Below are 20,765 nucleotides of genomic sequence, written 5' to 3'. Positions count from 1 at the left end.
ATCTGGTTCCAAAAGGTGTCACTGTAAGGCAAGAATAATCAGTGAATCTTCCACATAATACATACCGATACAAGAATAGCAAGACGGAGAAAATGAGATTCAAAGGCTTTTATCTGACAGGTAGAGAGTCCGGTTGTGCCCAATTACAGTAGACAGGAGAGAGCCAGACTTATCATTTACATAGACTTTAATGCTTTCTATCTGACATCTGTATTTTATAAGCCTACAGTGTACATCACAGAATTCTTTCCTCTGGGCTGTAGACCGTAGTTCTGCGTGTGATTAGCAGTAGTGGAGAGATAAGGAGACCTGTAATTCTATGCATAAGGAACTGTTATACCACAGTGCTATTATGTACACCATGTCTCCTATTTGTCTAGGTAATTTCGGGGAAGTCGAGGTAAGTAGAAACTTCAATAAATATTAATGGCAAGAATCAGGGAGGGCTACATGCTGGTGGCGGTATCAAGATATTCTGCTCCTGTGTATTCTGGAAGACCTCAGCAGGGAAGTTGGTAGTCATTGAAAGGAAAGGTCCAACTTTGGAATTACTTAAATGAGTATTCCTATCTCAACTTTTCAAGGGTGAAATGGGAAAACCGGTCCTCTGTTTCTTACCAGCTGTCAGAAACAGCCCAGCACTGTTTCTGTAGCTCTCATTGAGGTGAATATCCTGATAGATCATCAATAGTATTTTCCTGGAAAGCCCCTTTAAGCCTCATGTGAAGGCAGGCTCGTGTGCATGGAGTCTATACAGAGGTACATTCAGTTCCTGTGGCTCTATAATATAGGGTTATAGGCACTCAGTGTGCCTCCATCTCGCACCTCCTAACAGGTATTCTTCTAACAGGCTGTTCACATCACGTTTTAGCCATCCGATGAGTGTATATATTTTAATACAAAAAAACAAAACAAAAAAAAACGTATTGCTTGATGTAACCCTAGGCCCCAAGGCCATTTACATGGGACGATTATCGCACAAAGTTCATTAAAAGTAATCGATTTGCATGATAATCTTCGCGTCTATATGCACATCCATCATGCACTATTCGTTTACACTTCGTTGGTCGCTCACTTTCAACCAGCATGAAAATCATGGCTGGGCTACTGATTTTTTTGCTGAGTGTAAACGCCCCCGCTCAGCGCTTTACATAGAATGTGAGGCGCTGAGTTAGAAGCCAGCGAGAACCTAGCAGTGATCTGCTTGTCTAAATGTTCTGCACGATCGCAAACAACCTAGCGATGATGTTGGTGCTTACGCAGTCGTTTAGAGTAGATGACTGTCCTTCCAGGCTGGGCTCACACAAGCGGAATTTTACCACATGTCACACGGTGAATGGAGTCAATGAAAGTATATTGATTTTCATTGATTCATTTACACTTGCGAATATACAAAAATGAACGTAGCATGTTCTATTTTGCCGCATATTACGCATGATACAGCCCATTGTTCTTTATGGGTGTGTAATCAACGCCGTACATACAGAATTTCATTATTCGCGCCACTGCGATGTAACATAGCAGGGAATTTAAACCCCCCCCCAAAAAAAGAAACCAGGAAGACTGCATATGACAGTATACGTGAGATACGCTATCATGCGCAGTCCAGAATTGCTGCCGTTCACAATGATTGGTCGACTCACCGGCCGTTACACAGCTGTAAAACGATGTGTGTTACACGCAAGATTTTCTGCTTAGGGTCGTGTGAGCTTAACCTGAATGGGACTTTACGCATGTCATTGGTCACACATAGTTCAACAGTGCATATTTTTGACTTTGACTTCTCTTACATTTGTGTGTTTTGTTTTTTCTCGGATGGCAAAGTGTCCCATGATTTTCTGTCTTTCATAAAAAGTATGTACACATGTGGCAAACATTAACTTGACATTTAACACATTATAATAACACTTACAATGTATTGCAGTGCTGTAAATTGAGCGAACACAATGCTCCAGTCATAATAACAATTGCTACATCTGTATACTTTTTTTTTTTACATTACATTCATTAGTAAACATATGAAAACTTAAAGCTGTTTCTATACACCTAACACATGTTTTTTATACTCGAATGCCTAAAAAGAAAAGAAAAAAAGTGTTTAATTACACAACTTTTATTTAAAAGAAAGACTTTACAGTGAAAAATGTATACTTCAATGTAAAAATGGACAGAATGGAAATGGAAACATTTTGGCTTTAGCTTTGCCGTATACAGTGGGTATAAAATGTCTACACACCACTGTTAAAATGCCGTGTCAGAAAATCTGGTTAAAGATTAACTAATACTTTGTTGAAGTACTCTTTGGGTTTGTGTCTATCAGCATGGCACAAGTTGACTTGTCAATCTTTGCCCACTCTTTCTTGCAAAAGTGCTCCAAATCTGTCAGAAGAGGGCATCTTGTATGTAGTGCCCTCTTCAGCTCAGCCCATAGATTTTCAATGAGACTCGGGCATGGGCTCTGGCTGGGTTATTCCCAGACTTTGATCTTATACCAGGCAAGCGACTCTTTTGGTGATTTGGAGGTCTGTTTTGGGTCGTTGTCATGCTGAAAGGTGAAATTTCTCTTATTCAGCTTTTTAGGAGTGGCCTGAAGGTTTTTTTTGCCAAAATGGAGTGATATTTGGAACTGTTCATAATTCCCTCCACCTTGACTAAAGCCCCAGTTCCAGCAGCAGAAAAACAGCCCCACACATTATGCTGCCTCCACCATCCTCACTGCGGGTATGGGGTTCTTTTGGTGAGCAAAGTGCTGGCTTTGTGTCAAACATACCTTTTTGAATTATGGCCAAAAAGTTACCCCTTGGCCTCATCAGACCATAACATGTTCTCCAACAGACTTCTTTTAGACTTGATGTAGGTTTTGGCAAAACATAGCCGGGCTTGTTTTTCTTTCTTAGAAAAGGCTTCTGTCTTGCACCCCAACCCGACAGCCCAGACATATGAAGAATATGGGAGATGGTTGTCACATCCACTACACAACCAGTACTTCCTGCAGCTCCTTTAATGTTGCTGTAGGCGTCTTGGCAGCCTCCCTGACCAAGTTTCTTTTGGTCTTTTTATCAATTTTTGAAGGACGTCCAGTTCTTGGTAATGTCATTGTTATACCAAATGTAATCCACTTCTTGATGGCCGTCTTCACTTTGTTACATGGTATATGTAATGCCTTAGGAATTTCTTTGTATCCTTCTACTGACTGATACTTTTCAACAATTGGGTCCTTTTAATATGTAGTAGTCTCTTACGGACCATGGCTTTTGCTGAAAAATGCAACTAAGAACATGTTGGGAAAATCCTCCAAGAAGAGCTGAACTTTATATGGGGTAAATCAGAATCACCTTACATAATGGCAGCGGAGTACTGACTACTATTTAGCTGGAGTTTAAATGTGATTAGATATTTCTGAACACAATCAAATATAAGAGGGTGTGCACACTTATGCAACCAATAAAAGATTTCAGTTTGTTTTCCAGTGGAATTGTACAGATAACGGGTCACGTTGTAGGTGGAAATAAATCTGAGATTATTCATCTTTGGCCAGTTTTTCTTAACTTGATAAAAAAAAACCTGGCATTTCAACAGGGGCGTGTAGACTTTTTACGGTATCTCAACAGTACGCTAAAAAACTATGTATGCTTAAAATTGCATATGTTTTTCTACATTTCTTTCATGTACGTTTAACTTATATGCTAAACGTACAATAAAAACATGGTATTTACAGACCCTAAATGAGAATACCTCTGTAATATGACATCTGAGATGTACCAATGGATTTCTGTGGGTTTTATATTACTACTATATACAATTTCTACGTATGGAGACGTAATTAAGTAGTTCGTATAACCTTAAGCTTTACAGGCCCTCTAGTTCAGTAACCAGTTACAGTACCAACTTATCGATGTGTGATATTATATTTATTGAAAAATTGCAGTGTGTGGCCAGTGTGGTTACAGGAATTTGAATGAAGGTGTTGTCCTACTCAACTGAAGAAGGAAATATACTTAAGCAAAATTTCTCTTGTAACTGATGTTGAGCGATTATTGAAATAATCAGGTAGGGAATGACGGAACCGACTTAAAAAAAATAATCGTGAATCGAGACACCCGATTCTAACTTCCATTAAAAATCAATTGGAGTAAAAATTAGATTCTCTAATTTGGCCTTCCTGAACAATAATGGCGGGCCAGTGGTTATCACTGCTGCCTCGCAGTGGTGGGGTCCCACGTTAAAATCCCCATTATGGTCCTGTTCAAACCTAGAACTCCAGCACTGCAAGTCAGCAGTGCTAAACCAACACACCTGTTCTTTCTACTCAAAGCAGAGAGCCAATATTTTGCCGATCTTTGCTAAAAAATTGGATCAGGATGATCCGGTTTAGTAAAAATAGGCTCAGTTTTATCACCCGGTCGATCACAACGAGCAAAGCTGCTTATAACCAAGTGCAAGATTCTCCAACTGAAATAGTGTGGAAGGTGAGATAACGCTTTCTGCTCTCTTCTCGTAAAGAGCCGCAGCTGAGCTCTCCGGCATGTTGCAGCTGGCTTATAAAACTCATCTCTTTGTTAGCTGTTCAAATAAAATATTCTAGATGTGTCTGTAAAGGTCTAAAGCGAAAACTTTCACAAAAAGATCCATAATTTCAAGGGCTCTTATCTCGGCTTTTAAAATAATCATTGAGTTGTCCCATGATTCTGAAAGAAAACATAATGATCGAAAAACCTCATTTTCTTAAGTGTGTTTACTTAACACTTACACGGAGCATTTTACAGGGATGTGGGTTCTACAACAAAGCATTTGTAGAAAGCTTTACACTCAAGACTTTTTCCATGAGGTTTTTTTTTCTGTACTCTTTAATAGTTTAAACTTACATTGGTTGGAGTTATAAAGACTTTTTACAGCTCCAACCATCTGGCAAGATGTTCTTTCATAATGCCACTTTTTCAGAAGATGTGTTTCCAAATAAGTATGATATTTGGGAATTGGGAGCCCCGTGCTGTTTTAGTGGGCTGTCGTGTGTGTTCTTACCTTCGAGTGCCTTTCCCTTGTGCATTGATACAAGCGGGTTAAGAAGATACTATGTGTAACTATGGCAGTAAAATACAGTGAGTTTGACAGACATAATGAGTGAGGAGAGAGCAGTTCAGTAGTTATGCAGAGGTGGTGACTGCGTGACCCTTTAGGCTCCACAATAGCAGACTATGGTTGCCACATTGGAATGCAAACTATATAACACATAAAACACAATATCCCACATGGGCCATCCACTTCGCATCTTCAACACAGATGATTGTCTGTTGTTACATTGTCTGTGATCCAGAAGTGAACTTCCAGTAATGATGTTCACAGTACTGAAGCATATGTGTGGAGTTTGTGTGTTCACATGAATTAACACTGGATGCACCATTTTTTTGATTTTTCCATGGAATTTGTTTAGTCCATGTGTTCCTTAGGGTGAATTTATGTTGTCATTGAATGTTATTCCATAGACAGATCCACCAAAAAAATCTGTGAATTTTGATGCAAATTGCTGCAGATTTCACCTATAGCAATTCCTTTGAAAATTTACATCTGAATAACATAAATAAGACAGAGTTTGCAGTGGATTTGTCTGCGGCGTATATTTATTGCATGTGTAAATCCAATCCTAGTGATCATGGTGAATAATTTAGATTATAAGCTCCTTGAGGATTGATGTGTTTGAATCTATTTTACTCACAAGACAGCAAAATACGTCCACATTTTCAAATGAATATATTTTGATTAGAAATTGTAATTTTAAGTTTTACTTTTGGAAATCTGAACTTTGTCAATAATTTGAAGTCCATTTTCTAATTAAAAAGATTTAATGGAAAAAAAATACTACTTTATTCACCAAATTTAGAATTGAATAGAGACTCATTTAACTTGACTCAAAACTGTATTGCATATATTGAGTTCATAATTTACAACAAGAAGAATAGAGGGATAGTTCATACTGTACCTTTTTTGTGATTTAAAACATTGACTTCATATATTCATAACTACAGATTTCAACCACTTGCTCGTCATCTATGGTTCATGAAAGGCAGAGCATGTCAGAACTGACTGGAGACAGATATCCGTGAAGAATTCTATCTGACATGTTGGATTTTTCGACCCTTGTTGGTAGACAGTAGCTTGTTAGTAGACAATACCACAGATGTTTGGCTGGAAAAGTTGTTACAGCCAAATAGAGGTACACCCCATCGACAGAAGCCATATGACAAATCAAGATAAAAGCCCGGCTTAGGTCTCAGTTCAAGCTTAATCGATTAGTACGTTTTTTTTGTCACTTATGGTATTGTTATCCAGAACAACAAGCTCTATAGACCAACCATTAACCTTTTTGTTCAGAAAATAACTATTGTTGTCCTGGATAATGGTCAGTGAGAAGTTGGTGGTCATTCTTACTAATTATGAGGACATTTTGAGACAGCCTCGGCATCCTGGTATCAATGCTCTTTCACCATGCAGTTGTGGAACCCCACAATCCAAGTTCAGATTATCCCAGTAAATATTAGTGCCTCTTCTATTCCCCATGTTTAATTTGTACTCTGGTCTATTTGTTGTCATAACAGGGTGGGTTATAGAGTTCCCTTCCACTCTCTTCAGTGGATTAGCCTACCCTCTCGACCTTCCTTACATCTGCCTTTTCCGTGTTTGTCTTGTCTTACCAAGTTTTTTCTTGAGATTAGTTCTTTTCAGCCCCCCAACCCTCTCTTTTAATATGTATAGGTTGCTTTAGAGTAAATTTTTACACTCTTCAACGTATTGCCTATTTAGCTCAATCTATTCATTTTGTTTTGTGCCCTGTTTCTACTTTATAACTGCTACACAGTTTTGTATTTTTGATTTAAAGAAAAGCAATAAAATGTACGTAAACAGAAAATAACCATTTGGAAATCTATATGTATGGCTGGTGTAATTATAATTGGCATGTGCTAGGCAGCAAAAGAGAACTTCTTTACAGGTGTTGGGTGTATTTGTTTGGCTGTGCAGTGGATCAGCTCAGCCAGCCAATCACGCTCTGTTTATTATGCACATTTACTCTAGCCCCTCCTTTCAGAAGGCGCTGGTTATTCTCCAACCTTGTGTCTGAGTCTTGTCTGACTCTTGTGCCTGTCTGAATACATTTAAATGTAGTGTCTGATTCCTGTGTCCTGTCTCAGTGCAGTCAGATTTAATGCCTGACTCTTGTGTTTGTCTGAACCAGTCAGATGTAATGTTTGATTCCTGTGTCCTTTCTGAACTCTTACTCCTGGTCTGAACCCTGTATGTCTCCTGTCTGACTTCTGATCTGAATGCTGTCTTAAATATCACTCTGTAGGTGTGTCTGGTCTCGTCAGTGACACCTGTTTTTACCTTGTATCTCTGTTAAGATATGTTTGACTGTTTATTTGCCTGTTAGCTGCAGTTCCATAACATCATTATCCCTGTACTTTGTGGTATTATATTATGTGTCATCTTTGCCACTGTTCCCTGTTATCATCTAGGGAGTCGGGGTTGCCCCAGGTTACTGACATAAGACGGTCCTCATCAGAACAATCATTCTGTTTTTAGGTAGGGATTTCCATATCCCTGAGATCAGGGTCAGAGTCCCGGTTTTGTTTATTTGCTATTTATCCGTGTTTGTACTAAATAAATGTACATATTTTGTTAATCCACATTTGTCATGTTTGCTTTTGTGGTGTATTTTTGTCCTTTAAGGACTTCCTATTTGCATCAGTGTGGTGGCCAGAAACAAATAGTATGCAAATGTTGCCATAGCCAAATTAAAACCCACAGATCTAGAAAAGCTTAACATGACTTTTAATACGTTTTGTGCCACAGTTTATTTGCCCCCGTCAATTACTTTATTAAAGCTTTTGTTGTGAACAATAGCTTTTTAATGGCTTAAGGTAAGATGACTTGCTACAGCAAGTTATTACAGGCAAGTTAAACTTTGTTACATCTGTATGGCAATGAGACTAACCCCTAAATCTAGCAATACACATTAGATGTATATCAGGCAAATTCACCAACTTCTTTGAAACTGGCCAACCATATAATGTGTATGGAGTCTTCCTGACTCTATCCCAACTGCATGTCAGAGGAGATTTGGAATTTAGATTTTAACTGGTCCAATCTTTTGTTCTCCGTGTGATATGTCAGTGCTTCCTATTGAAAACACCTACACTGAGTCAAGAGTGCATATGTATGGGAATTGGAAGAGCTGGAGCACTCAGCCAACTGATATGTACTGTGCAATGCCAGTCTTAGACACATTATCACCAATGGTTGCTGCTTCAGAATAATTTTTTGGAGAGATTGAAACTTATGGAATGATAAATCTATGATAGTGATTTTTAGAGCCTCCCATGAAACAAAGTTATTATAATTACCTGTGCATAAAAAAATATAAATTAATGTAAACCTAAACTATATATGTCGATGAAGTTAAAAATGTATCAGAAAAACGCGTAAATGTTCTTTTTTAACTCACTGCACATGGGCTGCTTGGGGCTATTGGAAATAAATAGTTTCCTGAGGAATAGCAATAAAGTCTTCTCCTTTGAAGGTAATTCTAAGTGATTCTATACAGTTTTCTTAGGTATGCTCTAATGTAGCAGGTTAATTGGAAATCTCTTTGGTAATTGCCAAAAGAAAAATCTAATTACTTTTTCTTTCTTTTAGATGGATGATCTCATGAATGCTCTTGAAAAGACAAGACAGGAGCTGGATTCCACCAAAGCTCGTCTCTCCTCAACTCAACAATCACTTGCTGACAAGGAAGCACACCTAAACAATTTGATGATAGACCGCCGAAAACAACTTGAAGAGATCCTGGAGATGAAGTAAGGATATCATTTATTTCAGCTTTATTGTACAGTTTTAACCAATTTCAACAGTGACTTTATGCAGGTGAGGTTATGTCCATCAAATTGCAGTAGCTTCAAGGTAAGTCTTTTCTTTATAGCTACAGTTCTTATATGTACTCTATTGCTGTATGGTAGATCAATGCTAATGTATATACTGTAAGATAGCTGTTGTTTGCTAAGTAAACATTTAATTAGTGATCACAACTGGCGATGCTTCAAGTGTTCAAGAAGATGAGCTTTATGGTGTTTTGGGTTTCTTTTTCATGTGGCAATGTTACGTCATCGAGTGGTTCTATCGATCCATATTTTAACCTTCTTAAATCCTATCTGATTCATTCCCTTTTATTTAATGGTCCAATTAAAATGTAAAATAACAACAAACATGAGCCTTTAATTAGACTTGTGGTATAGGACAAAAGCACCCCTGAAGGGAAATCAGTGGCACACAGAGCAAACTAGTGCACTATGGCCTAGGAGACATAGTATTACGGGTAAGAAGTGGGTGCTGCCGGCCTTAGGTCATGTCAGCATTAGATATGGACATCAGGGTAATTAATAAGGCACTGGCATGGCCTGTTGGTAGGGGATTATTTTAGTAGACTGAAGCCAATATGATAGGTACAAAGAAGCTTTATTTCAAACCAGCAAGGTAACATGTTTCAAGGTTTGCAGACCTTTTCATCAGAGAGCTAAGTGATTAATAAAAAATCATGGTGTAAAAAAGATAATGTAAAGCTAGAAAGTAAATGATCTAGATAAAAGGCAGTGAAAGTGAAAAGGAAACTAAAGACAAATCAAGTCAAGGGAACATACAATTAGTAAAGGAAATAGCAATCAAAAATTACCACAAACAATACTATAAATAATAGCAATGTATTAAATCACGGGAATAAATCATAATGATAATTATAAAATAATTCTAATAACTATAGTAATAATATTATTATTATAATAATAATAAGGTTTTGTAGAATGCCTTTGAAGAGGTCTGCAAACCTAGAAACGTACCAATGCCCTATGAAGTTACACTCTGATATCTATGTTAAATTCGAATTAGCCATCTTTTGAACGGCTCACTGGTTCCCAAACTATTTCTGCCCATGGCAGCACCAAAGCAGGTGGTGTTCCCTATGGGGAACCCTCAACCATAGTAATATCACCACTGCCAGTGACTTGTTGTCAGTATAGACACATCATAACATAAAGGAAGAAGTAAACAGTGACATAAGGTAAGGAATAGTGGCGAAGGAATCAGTGAGCACATTTACTAATACTGTCTTACTGCTAAAAAGTGCTGCGAATCAGACGTTCTGGGCATTTTTCTTGGAATCTATTATTAACCTTCAGCTTATATCATATTATACAAAATGGCCAGCTTAGCTTCCTCTATGATGCAGAAGACATCCAAAGAAAAGAAGATCCAGCATCCTTGGGGTGCCAGACTTTCAGGCTTTATTTCAGACCTCTATAAAATCTAACCAGACAGGAAATTACAACTTACACGTTTTAGATGTACTAAGCGTCCTTAACCATAGCCTAATGAGTAAGAGCCCTCAGTATGCGTGAATCACGTAAGCAGTACCTTCTTATCTGTTTGGATTTTGTGGAAGTCTGAAATAACGCCTGAAAGTTAGTCTCCACTGGTTTTATAATCTGGTGCTCTTTTGCTCTGGTCCACCGGGGTACTAAGGCTGTTTAATTCAGGCTCTGCTCACAATTGAATCAGGATTTCCGTTTTTAAGGAAAAACACAATGTTGTGATGGGCTCCGACAGACCTTGTTGACTTATAATGAGGTCCATCTGGGTTCCGCCAAAGTTTTTCTCTTTTAAATGCATACTGTGCTATCCTTTCCATCAAAATTGACGGAACTACAAAGGGGGGCTCCAAATGGAACAGAACCCTATCTTGTTGATACATACATGATTGATTTCACATTTTTTCTTTTTAAGTACCTTTTACAATAACATGATAAAAATCCAACACCTTTTATTTTGGCCCCTCAGTGATTGGCCTATTTTGCGCCTTAATGCCTTCATATTGAAAATACCTTTAACTTTTTTATTTTTTCATCAACTAAGCTACATGAGGACTTGTTTTTTGCGGGACCAGTTGTAAATTTCATGACACCTCTTTGGGGAATATAAAGTATATTATATGTTGTAAATCCTATTTTTATTTTTTTTAGGGGGATGTGAAAAACATGAAATTCTGCTATTGTTTTTTGGGTTTTGCTTTATTGTTCACTATGCAGTGAACTATTTTATGTGCTACACTTAAAAAAAACCAAAATTGTTTGTTTTTCTGTTGCTGCATTCGAAGACCCATAACATTGAAAGAGCTGTATGAGAACTAATTTTTGGGGGGACAACTTGTAGTTTTTTTTATACCATTTTGAGCTACAAATGCCTTTTATAATGACATTTTTTACTCCGTTTTTCAGAAGGAAGGAATAGCAGAAAGCAATTCCAAAAGCTTTTTTTAAAGTTTTTTTTGTTTGTTCTTTACGGTGTTCACTCTGTGGTATAAATGACCTTTTCCTTTCATTCTGTGGGTCAATATTACAGCGATACCAAATTTAAGTAATCTTTACATTTTTTATTACTTTTACAAAATGAAAACACTTTTAAAGAAATAAAAATTGAATTTGCACCTCCATATTCAAAGACCCATAGCTTTACTTTTTTAAGGTAAAGAATTACTTTTTTGCAAGCTGAATAGACAAAAAATAGGGACTATACGTTGTATATTTTACAGGGCTTGATCAGTAAGGGGTTAGTACCTTCTATTGTTGGACATATTGTTGTGTACATTGTGAAAGCTTGTCATTTTTTTACCAGCTTGTTTATCAGTAAAAGGTATATAGATCTTCCCATAGCAGTGATTGTTTTAGCTTATCTGTAAAACAAGGCCTTGAAAGGTAAGTGTGCTATGCTATGTATATATCTACCAGAAAGTTTATCTTCTATTATTGTATGTAGCCCTTTAAAAACAGGCCCCGAGGACATTCGTAATATAATAATTTCTGGTAAGTCTGAATACACCGAGCTGCCGGACATCTGGAGACATTGACTGGTTTGATCGTAAAGAAATGGTTCCTCTGTTTTGAACTGACTGTCACTTTGTTTTTATCCGGTCGGTTCCTCTCCTTGGGATAACCAGGCCTGCTCTTTCTCTGGTGTCAGAACGTCTCTGTCATGTAATATCTAGTATTATCACCCTTCCTGACTAGCACCGCTGGGCACATAGATATTGTCATTAAATGTTTATCACTGACATACAAAAGGACTGGAAACAGTTACGAGCCTTAAACATATACCTCAACAGGCCAAATGTAATAGTACGTCTGCAGGTCTTACTTTTATAAACTGGCCTATAAAGGTACATTACATTAGTTAACGTCAGCCGGTGGCTTCAATTCAACTTTCTTTAAGAATTTTAACAAACAACAGATTTACTAGTCAAAATACAACAGTTGTCTGGCACACATTGTGCCAGAAGACTGGCTTACATGTTTTGCACCACATTTATGAGGCATTTTAAATTTTGATACTTTTTGGACACTTTTCCAAACTAAACCGAAAGAGTATAACTTTGTAAAAAGGAGGCATGCCAAAATTTTGGTGCAATTTTTGTTATTAACTAAGCCAACTAGTAGGTGGTCTTTACTTACACTAGACAGTCTTACAATTCACCATATTTAGCATGAGTCACTGTGATGAATCTGTCACATTGTAAGTCGGTCTGTCTTAGTTTGCACTGTCTAACTTTTAAATTGTATTAGTAAATGTGTCCCAATATGTCTGGTTTAGAAAAAAACATTTTCAGATATCCTACGTAGATATTTTTTGGATTATTAATAGATCCCACATTCAGAAGCACCATTTTTTTTTAGTCAGAGCAGAGATCAGTTCACTCTGGAGGACCCAAAACATCATAAAAACAAGCAATTGATTTTACTGCTTAAACCTTAATATTTTAAAGGGGTTTTCCATGAAAAATACTATTGATGATTTGATGATCTATCCTCAGGATAGGTCATCAATAGTTGATCGGCTGGGGTCCATCGCTTGGGACCCTGGCCTATCAGCTGATTGGGCACCTGCTACAAACACACAGGGTTGGAGTGAACGCAGATGCTCCAACCCCTGTGTAGTGGCCGGCACTTGTAACTGCAAGAGAAGCTCCCATTTAACCCTTTCCAATCCAATTTGTATTCTGGTTTTCCTAGGGGGAAAAAGAAAAAAACGGCTTACTCTTTTTTTACCGTTATACAACGGCGCTATCTGCTTGCTAAAGCCAGTACTGCATGAGCTGACATGTTGGATAGGCTCCGACAGCAGACAGGCTGGCAATATACAGTAAGAGAACCCCAACAGACATCTTCCAACATCGGAGCTGTACAGCCTTAAATCATAATGTCTTCAGATGTCAGACAGTGGATTAGAAAGGGTTAAATCAATCGAGCTGTTATAACAAATGCCTGCCACTGCACACGGATCGGAGCAGCGGCTTCCACTCCAACCCCTATGTATTTGCGGCACTGTTACCCGAACCTGATCAGCTGAGGTCCCCAGCCGATTAACTATTGATTACCTATTCTGAGGACAGGTCATCAATAGTGTTTTCCATGGAAAACGTCTTTAATATATCATATAACTGCAGGTGAATTTACCCTTTTTCTTGATTTCCCCCCTGATTACTGAGGAGTACCATCAGATCACTGTATTATACAATGTCCTTTAAAACATTCAAAACATAGTGGTGGGTGAACTAGTTTTCTAATAGACGTTTTCTGACCATTAACAGTATTTCCTATTGAACTGAACCTGTCACGAGTTTATGCTACCTGGGAATAATGCTATCTGTGTCAGGGTGTAACTAGTAGATGGGATTGGAACTAGTAAGCAATAGATATAGTGACAAAGATGCTAAACATGGACTTTCTACACATTTCCTTCCACTCTGTGAGTCTTGTCATCCATTCATTAGAGCCAAGAAAAGGTGACATGACACACTTCCCTACAACCCAGAAAAATATGTATGCTAAAGTTAATCTATCTTGGTGACTAGTCTGTATGTATTCTTAGGGAAAGAGCAAAAATTAAACCTGGTATGAACATAAAAACCTGTAACCCAAACATAAGGCTGACATACACATTAGGCAAAAGTCTCCAGGACACTCCTTTTGTCGTACGTGTATGGGAGTCTCTTCTTTCCACTGACAGATGATGTTAAAGGGGTTGTCCCGCGGCAGCAAGTGGGTCTATACACTTCTGTATGGCCATATTAATGCACTTTGTAATATACATTGTGCATTAATTATGAGCCATACAGAAGTTATAAAAAGTTTTATACTTACCTGCTCCGTTGCTAGCGTCCTCGTCTCCATGGTGCCGACTAATTTTCGCCCTCCGATGGCCAAATTAGCCGCGCTTGCGCAGTCCGGGTCTTCTGCAATCTTCTATGGAGCCGCTCGTGCAGAATGCAGGCTCCGTGTAGCTCCGCCCCGTCACGTGCCGATTCCAGCCAATCAGGAGGCTGGAATCGGCAATGGACCGCACAGAAGAGCTGCGGTCCACGAAGACAGAGGATCCCGGCGGCCATCTTCAGCGGTAAGTATTGAAGTCACCGGAGCGCGGGGATTAAGGTAAGCGCTCCGGTAAGCTTCCTTTACCTCCCTGCATCGGGGTTGTCTCGCGCCGACCGGGGGGGGGGGGTTGAAAAAAAACAAACCCCGTTTCGGCGCGGGACAACCCCTTTAAGGAGGAAAATGCTGTATCGGACACATTGAATTTCAATGCCAATGCTTTTGTTCTTCCTGGAGAGAAACTAATACCACAGATGCATGACTGCAAGCATTCTCCACTCTCCCCATGGAGGATGCATGAATAAACTGACATAAATACATTAGCATTCAGCCATTGAAGGAGTATGGGTACCTATACCATACTTGTATGTCTACTACTCTCCTCCTCTCTCACAACATCTGGTTCAGTCCTCCTCTCTGTCTTGCCAAGTTGGCTTCAGTAAGATGGCAAAGGAGTAACTCAAATTGTCTACTTATGGAGGAAGATACATAATGCTCAGATAATGGCCAGCATACTCATAATGCTGACCAATCAGGCCTGATTTTAGGTTCTAAGCTGCTCTCCAGAATTCCCAACATAGATCTAAAGCGGTAGTACTAGCCATGTCCACCGTTTTGAATTGTGATTTGAGACAGAATAGGATTAAAGAAGTGGTGAATATCAAAGTAAACCTTTAATGTAGTGTCCCTTTAGAGGGGTTTTCCAAAGTCTAACTACTTCCTGACTAGTTTTAATCTCTTCCTTAATACGTGGACAGTCTATGGGCAGTCAGGAACTGGTTAACGTTGATGGTACATAGGGTAAAGTATGCCATCAATGTGAGCTTAGGGGAGTTCAGCTCCACCTTGTCCAGGTGCTTTGTCCAGTATTGAAGCTGAAACTCATTCACTTGAATGAACTGCAGAACCAGACCGTGTCTAGATGACAATAGCATTACTTTGGTAGGAAGTCCAGCAATAAAAGCTCTACCGATCACACACTGAGCGTCTTAACTCTTGCACTTGTTTAATGGTAAAGTCCTGATGAAGAATGCTGTATCTAGTGACTTCAATTGCCATACTATAATGCAGTGAAATAAATGTTGGACACTTTATATATACAAGTTGTAATAAAGTTTTTTTATGTATTTTCATAGAGGTTATAATGCATAGTGTCCACTTACGGGTGCATATTAGTAGAAGGTTCCATAGGATGTAGTCAGTAAGTTATAGATGGCAAGTGGTCTTTGTATGTATGAATGTCGGAGATGATTTCCAATGCTTATATAATGTTTGCATTTCCAGCCAGAGCTGGAGGGGGTTCTGCTTCATTCTGGCCTGACATCTGATCCAGCTGAATTTACTAGTGGCCATTAATTGTTAGTGTTCAGGGATCTTGTGGAATATTGAGAAACTGAATAATTTAAAAGACGTTTACAGAAGGATGAATAAAGATTTAATAGGAGGATTTATCAGTTAGTTACCACTTCATTTTCCCACAGACTGTTTTAATGTTACTGTTTGTAATTGCTGTCTGTTTGCTTCCCCCTTTCCGTAGTGCAGGATCTGGACACATGAGCCCTTCTATAAATTCATATGGTTATGTTAGGGATAATACATACACTGAAATGTAATGTTCCTTCACATTTGCTTGTACAATACATAGAGAATAAAACCCATTGATTTGAGTTGGTTCATTCACATCTTCATATTTTACGTGCACATTTCGGTCGTGCAAAATAAACGCAGCATGCTCTTCTGCACACCAAAAAGGTCCCAATAAAAGTCAATGGGGGAATGCGCAAATCGACTCGCAATACTCAAGGAAATGCATGATATGCTGTGTAATTCCGCTGGGGGAAGAACATATCTGGAGCTAATTAGCCATTTCAAGCAGTGTGTCTTGTTTGCTGCTTGCCCTACGGACATAAAAATGATATTAAAATACGGCGATGCATGCACAAAAACGCATAATTATTTCTTCATACGCTCATGTGATGGAGCCCTTAAACATATAATTCCACTAGTGGTCAGCCGTAGGCCCTTTAAGGCAAGGTTTCCACTGGGTGTTATTTGGCAAGTATAAGAATGACAGTAACCAGAGTTGTAGGAGAATACGTTTTTCCAGCCACATAGAGGGTTAAATGACCACAATTGCAAACCTCCTTTTTTTCCTGGACACTTGGACAAAATTTTTGTGCAGCTAAAAGTTTTTTTATTAACATACTGGAAACCTAAAAATTAATGTGAATGTAAGTATGATATGTCTATAGATTAGGTATTAAAATGAACACATTCATGAATTCAATGAATGGCTGAGCGCTGCCTCTGATTGGCTGAGCGCTGTGACCAATCACAGGCAGCGCTCAGCTGTCATCCAATAAGACCCAACTCTTTCAGGAGGCAGGGATTTTTAAATCCCCGGCAGGAGAAAGAGCTTTACAAAAGTGCCAGGGAGTCAGCAAGAAGACGTGCAGCGCCTCGACAGCAGCGGAGAGGGGATGTATATATATTTTTTTATTTTTTATAGCAGCTAGGGATGATTTTAAGGGAAGGGCTTATATTTTAAGCCCTTCCCAGAAAATCACTGCAGGGGTTGCCTGCATCACATTGCTTTCAATGAGCTGGCTGCAGCAATGGGATACAGCTTTCAATGGGGTAGCTGCAGCTATTGAAAGCAATGGGAGAACCGCAATCCTGTTCTACATCTGTGGCAGGGAATTCTTTCATCCCCGTGGGGAGTCCCCTCATCACTAAACACTGTCACAGTGTTCAGTGATAAGGGGACTCCCCGCGAGGAATCTTTATGTGCAGCAGGGACCTTGCTGATGCATGCATGTCCTATCTTTTGCAGTGCAAGGATTTTGCACCTGTAAAAAACAGACATGTGAAACCTACATTGGAAACCAATGGTTCTAATAGAAAAGCTTGTTTTTTTTGCAAAAAAACCGCTCGTCTGACTTTGCCCTGTGGATTTTTTACTTTAAGTGTAAAGTTTAAATGTAAACTCGTGTATATATATATATATATATATATATCGTCTTTTAGTCCCTCAAGGGGTCTTGAAGAGGCAGCCATTCGATCACTAGGTTAGTACACTGCATTACTTATGTAGTACATTCTACTATGCCTATGACATCAGTCTTTTAGACTCTGCCGGGGGAGGGGTCTAAGAGGCTGAGTTACATGGCAAACATGGAGGACTTTGTCAGGCTTCCTGCTTCCATGAGAATTCATTTGTACCTTGCAATTGCACTGCTGAGTTCTGGTGAGTGACAGAAAGAGTCCCCATCATCTGCTTTCAAGCTGCAATTGCTATTAATTGTGCCATGTAATGGGGTTAAACTGCCAGGATCTGAGGTTTCTTCCCTCCTGGCAGTTAGAGCAGGAGTCTGGCTGTCAGTAGTGAGCTAAGCCACTGTCTCAAAAAGATGTATGTGCATGTTTAAAGTCCATTAGTGAGGTCAATAAAAAGGCGTATTGGCCATCACTAAGGGGCTATGTACAATATAGCCCCATACATTTCTATGGGAGCTGTATTACAGTTTAGTACAAGTACTCAGTACTTGACAGTAAATAAAAGACTTTATTCTAGTAAATGTAGATACTTTGCCTTAATTCCTAGTCAATATAAACTGAGTGTCATTAGAATAATGAGAGCATTACTTTTTATATAACTTGTTTATTATATAGTTTATATTATTGAATATGCTGCAGGAAGTAATAATCTGATTGATCTCAGACATAAAGGAGTAAGGCCTGGTAATTGTGCAAGTGTGAATTAAAGCCATTATAGTGTTGGCAATATAAAAAAAGCGTTGGAGAGCTGACAGGAGAGTATATTAACTTAGGTGTGTCAACCCGGCTAATAAGGTTTTTGGAACCTCCCTAAACATGTTGGAAATTGCTGGAGTTTTGGTAAACTCATATTTTATGGAAGTGATTGGAGAGATCTGGAAACATCAATGCCTTATTCACATGGCAAAGCCATGTGCATGGAGTCTGCATGGCAGCGGGCTGGGTTCATTCCCTGTGCTATATTTTACTTATTTATTTAGCGTAGTTCTCCCATTTTTTTCAATGGGCAATATCACAGAAATTTAGGTCATGCTGCGATTTTTTTTCCCTGCATAGCATTGCAATGCGCTGCCATGCAGGAAAACATCACACATGTGAAGGAATAGGTGTGTGAAGGCACCCTTACTGAACTTTTAGCAGAGTCCGTCCAGAAACAGTTCTGCTTCGGTTCATGCAAGTCATAGCTTTTCTGTGGTGGTTTTTGCCCCTTAAAAAGCACGTAAAAACAATAGCCAGCAATTTTTACATTTTTTAACATTTTTACTATTAAATGTTTTTTTTAGCTCGGCTCAGCTATGTTATATGAAATTGAGCCGTTGCTGTGTGTGTACAACCAGTGACTGCATCCCCCACTACACTATGAAAATGGGAGCCTGCATCTTGAACTGTGAAATAGGGGGGCACAGGTCCTTCATTCTCGAGATCGGTGTGGGTCCCAGCTGTCGGACCACCACCTATCTATTCATTTTTACCCATCGAGTCGATGGATGAAAACATAAAAATTACCTACAACTGGAATACCCATTTAAGGATTCACTCTCTAAGCTCATCCTGTTGTTGTATTTCCAGTCCAAATAAACCCTTTAGTGATCGGCCTATTTTGTGCCTTGAGAACCAAGCGATTTTCATTATTGCATTGCGAGAGACATAACTTGTTGATCCATATGAGGTCTTGTCCTTTGGGCTGAGTTTTATGTTTTAGTGGCACCACTCTGGGGGTACATATAAGACATTGTGTAATTTTTATTTTTTTTGGGGGGGGGGGGGGGGGTTACAGAGGATTGCAGGGTTCTCTCATTGCTTTCAATGGGGCTGGCGCTGCTGCCGCCGGCCCCAATGAAAGCAATGGACGATATTGCAGGAAAATAGAATATACCGCGATGTGTTTCTTGCGGGAAAACATCCGCTCATGTGTATGAACCCATTCAAATGAATGAGGTTCATATTTGTGCATCTTGCAACACACAAATCTTGCACAAATTTATCACCCGTATGAAACCGGCCTTACTGGGAGCAATAACATTCTGAATCCACTTCTGGCTTTGACTCAAACTGCTACACCAACTTTTTTCCCCCAAGCAAGCTGTATGTTAAAGCACCTTTTAGTTTGCAGCAAAACATTTCTGGTTGATAATTATAATATTTCACTTCTATCATCTTTTTCATTTCTATTTTTCTATGGATGTTTTGATGCGATTTTAGACAACTGCGCAAAAGAAAATGTAAAATAAGTATTTTCCATCCTGTGCGAAGTTAAATGACAGTAATATAACTTTAGGAAAACTTCACTCGTCAGTAACAGATCTGAGTGTGTAAAAGAAAAGAAAAAAATAGCAGAGTCCCTATTCTTTGTTTAAAGACCAAGGAAACAACAGGATGCCAACAGAAGAGGAACCTTCGTGGGAAGTAGAGATCTAATATCATCTTCAGAGAGAATGAATGGCCGCTCAGGCCTCTATAGCCAGTGTCATGTTCATCCCGCATTTTGACACTTACTTGCGAACACCATAAACATTACAAGGACATTAAATCTTGGCTTTGTTCTCTAGAACAGAAGCTCCGAGCATCACAACTGTGTAACTGTTTAAATGGAGCAAAATGGCCACCGACTAGAAATGCAATCTGAAGAAAAGCAGTGAACAGTGTGAAGGCCTGTTTACCTGGCAAATTGTCTGTGGGACCTAATGATATTGTGCCACCATCACCTAAATTGTTGTTTACACCTCTGACAAGACCGTAAAGTTTTATGTTGTCTTTTTTGTATAGATGCCATTTTGTAATCCCACCTGAACAGCGGAATGTCCAGAAGGATGAATTCCACAAATTGCACACAGTTAACTTGTGTGAAAGTGCTGGGGGCATAATGTACATCCGCCACCTACATGTAGACATGAGCAGCCTCTGTGGCATTTATTGAGGTTGACTAGAAAACACTTGCATTACAGGAAACATGCGGTCTGCATTGCCCTGGGCAAAATTTTATATATTTTGCTGTTTATAGTTGGTTTGTTGGTTGTTTCAGGCAATGATGACGCTGTAAGTTGAATTGAGAAATCTACGATTGATTTCTACTCTGATCTTCTGTGGCCTTGTCTGGGCCTCCATAGATGGGAAAGGGATGTTCTGCATTTATTACTGTTCAACTACAGCACTCAAGAGCACAGGTAAAGTTTTCAATGGACATCCGCCTTCTGTTGGCATCTTTTACAAAAGATGTTACAAAAGGCGCCAATGGGCAGCAGAAAA

The 20,765-nt window shown here is 39.0% G+C and overlaps 1 protein-coding gene across 1 annotated transcript in view; it reads left to right on the top strand.

The window, feature by feature from the left end:
• Window positions 1–20,765, top strand: part of ERC2 (ELKS/RAB6-interacting/CAST family member 2) — a 991,327-nt gene that overhangs the window by 473,848 nt on the left and 496,714 nt on the right. Inside the window, exon 13 of the mRNA XM_066594594.1 lies at window positions 8,689–8,849. Within this exon, the coding sequence (XP_066450691.1) occupies window positions 8,689–8,849 (161 nt within the window). The remainder of the gene's footprint in view (window positions 1–8,688; window positions 8,850–20,765) is intronic.

This window comes from Eleutherodactylus coqui, chromosome 3 (assembly GCF_035609145.1).
Source record: "Eleutherodactylus coqui strain aEleCoq1 chromosome 3, aEleCoq1.hap1, whole genome shotgun sequence".
NCBI classification, from domain to species: Eukaryota; Metazoa; Chordata; class Amphibia; order Anura; family Eleutherodactylidae; genus Eleutherodactylus; species Eleutherodactylus coqui.
The sequence above is the reverse complement of the archived record's forward strand: the minus strand, read 5'-3'. Positions and strand labels throughout refer to the sequence as shown.